This window comes from Amblyomma mixtum, chromosome 5 (assembly GCF_055824585.1).
Source record: "Amblyomma mixtum isolate Tamu chromosome 5, ASM5582458v1, whole genome shotgun sequence".
NCBI lineage: Eukaryota > Metazoa > Arthropoda > Arachnida > Ixodida > Ixodidae > Amblyomma > Amblyomma mixtum.
In genome coordinates this window covers 100,024,287-100,027,276 of record NC_143016.1, presented here as the reverse complement: position 1 = coordinate 100,027,276, position 2,990 = coordinate 100,024,287, and the positions used below count along the sequence as shown (strand labels likewise).

At 53.0% G+C, this 2,990-nt stretch overlaps 1 protein-coding gene across 1 annotated transcript; it reads left to right on the top strand.

The window, feature by feature from the left end:
- The first annotated feature begins 513 nt into the window (after positions 1-513).
- Positions 514-2,514, top strand: LOC149343192 (endothelin-converting enzyme homolog). The gene has a single exon (XM_089546905.1). It carries the CDS (start codon positions 514-516, stop codon positions 2,512-2,514), a length of 2,001 nt encoding a protein of 666 aa, XP_089403031.1.
- The last annotated feature ends 476 nt before the right edge of the window (positions 2,515-2,990 follow it).

Below are 2,990 nucleotides of genomic sequence, written 5' to 3'. Positions count from 1 at the left end.
TTGTTGCGACGCGCGTCTTTTTTCTCTTTCCTCTTATCTTTCAACTCTGTCCTATCTGCACGTGGCAGAGGTGGTGGCTCGGCTTGATCCAGTCGGCAGGCCCGTGCACTTTCCTTTTCATCCTTCTCTCAGTCGCAACAACAACAACATTAGGAAGTAACGCAATCGTCGGCAATTTTTCTCACTCCTTCTCCGCCCCAAAATTTTTTCACAAACGTGCTTCCGAGATGTCGCGTGCACGTGTCGCACGAATATTTTGATGAAGAAGAGGAAGAAGGACGGCCTTCTTGAGGTTTTTTTTTGTTGATCCCAAAGAACGGTCTTTAAGCGCGCCGTGGATTTACGAATTCTGACGTCGTCATGATAGTCCTAAGAGTGAGCCGCCGCATTCTGCTCAAGGTCGTTCGATGGGTTTTTAGCCACCCTTCAAGACGTCCCCCCGCCATCGCGGGCGAGGTCACGTACAAAGCACCGATGCTGATGACATCTGCATCACGGAAACGAGCATCTACGATGATGGCCTTCCTCGTAGCCTTCGTAGTGTTCACCGGCTTCGTTAACCGTCCTATTCTCAAGGGAAAGCGTGAGTTCGTGCCGACTGTGCAACTGCCCAACGCTACCGCCGAGGTCGACAACGTATTTAACGATACTTCACTCGACAGAAGCGTGCAAACTACATGCGACGAGAAGGAGACCACCTACGTGGCATGGATGATCGCCAACACCATCAACACCACGGCGGACCCGTGCAGAGACTTTTACTCCTACGTGTGCAGTGGGTACGAGAGGATCGCCCGCTTACCTCTGCTCAACGAGCTGGAAAACAACTTGACTAAGGCTATCTACGGTCACTTTATGAGATCCACAGGTATGGTCAAGAAGGAACAACCTGAGGCGCTCTCAAAGGCCGTGGCCTACTACAGGAGCTGCGTAAAACCTATCCACATGCGCGGAAATACTCACATCTTGACATCTCTATTCAAGGAGCTAGACCTCTCTTTCACAACCAAGGTCACCGGCTTTTTGGAAACGACTCTCGAGCTCCTGCTGAACTACGGCCTACAGATCTTCTTCACGCTAATGGTGGACCCGTATCCTCGGTTCGGAGAGACGGTCAGCTACGTTTACTTCGGCGCCAGTCGCCCGTTCGAGGAGTGGAAAAAGACGAGGAAGGCTTTATACGACAAAGAAATGTACGACCAAGTAGCAAAAGAAATAATCCTGGCAACGGGTTTCCGTGGAAACGGCAGAAACGGCACATCTTTCCTAATTCGCGAGATCTGGTACGTCGAGTCGATGCTCCTGGAAAACAACCGTAGGCTGAAGAACAATCCCGATATGCGTAAGCTCGAGCCGAAGTGGATGAAGCTGTTAAACTACTACAGCCGGGGGACCTTCATGGGACAGTACAAGCTGAGCATGAGATCCAAGGCGGTGGCGTTCTTCAACCGAATGATTGCCAACACGAACGAAGTGCAGCACTCGGTGTACCTCACTTGGGAAGTCGCGCGACACCTGGCAAGCGTTAGTGGCTTCATGAAATTCGGCCGCACGTTGGACAGACGGGCTTACTGTTATGACCTGACGCACAGCACCTTCGGCCCCGCTATTGCTGCGCCTGTCTTGTTGCCATTGGTCAACCGTAGCAGGCTTGCACAAGTAAGAAGAATGCTTAGAACTCTGGCGAGCGAAATCTATACCAGTATCAAGGACTCGGACTGGATCATGGAAGAGACGATAGCAAAGCTGACCAGGAAACTTCGTCTCGTCACTTGGAGGCTCGGCTTCGACATAGGTCTCGCAAACTGGTCCGGTTTGAACAGCTACTACAGAGGCTACCCATTAGCCACGGGCGTTTTCATTGCGGACTACGTCAATACGAACGAAGCACAGGCACTTATTTTCTTGTACGCCTTGCGCAAACGCGGGAGAGCGGAATTCAGCTTCAGGAGCGACGTCGTCGGGGCATTCTACGAGGGTCCCAACGCCCTCGTCTTGCCCGCCGCGACCATGTTAAGCCCATTGTTCAGCTTCGGAGGACCACCTGAGCTCAACTATGGCCTCTTGGGCAGCGTCGTCTTGCAGAACTTGATGCGTGCCTTTGGCCACAACAACTTGCTGGACGACGGGACAGGCGCCAAGATGACCTGGATTCCCGAGGAGCGCGCCGACTTCGAGGACCGCTACCACTGCGACCGCACGTCCAAGGTCGCGGACAGTGCCGTCGATCCACTGGCGGGCATGTCCGTGGGTGCGCAGTCGCTGTTCCGTGCCTACAGGAGGGCGGCCGCGGCGCGGCGCGGTCCAAGCTGCGCTTTGCCAGCACTCAGGTCGCTCAGCAGCGACCAGCAGTTCTTCGTGGGACGCTGTTTGCTGCACTGCCGCGATATCCCGGAGGAGGACTCGCAGCCGGAGGACCACGCGTGCAATCTGATAGCGAGACACTCGGCAGAGTTCGCAACTGCCTTTCAGTGCCCGACAGAACGCACCAAAGTCTTGTGCGACATGTGGTAGCTGAAGTAGACAGCTTATCTATCCATATGAGGCCTTGGCATCAAGTAAAGACTTTAAGTAATGGCTATGCGATTGCGTTTTTGTTATTGCGTCTATAAATATTAATAGCCACGTGTTATATATCGGTGGATGAAAACGGAGATATGCTGTAATAGTTCATTAACTCGAGAAATTTTAGGAATTCCCTTTTGATGACAGTCGATAACACACAGTGCTGATTTTCCTCTATTTAGACGGACTATGGTTATACAGAGGGGATTTAATGCGTCATTGGACAAGTGATCTGTGTTGTCGTTGATGCGGGCAATGACCGCTGATTTTTTAGAGCGCAGCTCTTTGGCGCCCGTTTCTGCGTTCCGCGGCGTCGCCGTCGCCGTTGTCCGTCGCCGTCGTCGTCGTCCGTTGTAACCAGCAGCGGACACCTTAGCCGCGCTTTAAGCTGCGAAGCCAATGGAGCGGTAGCTTGGAAAGCAGAG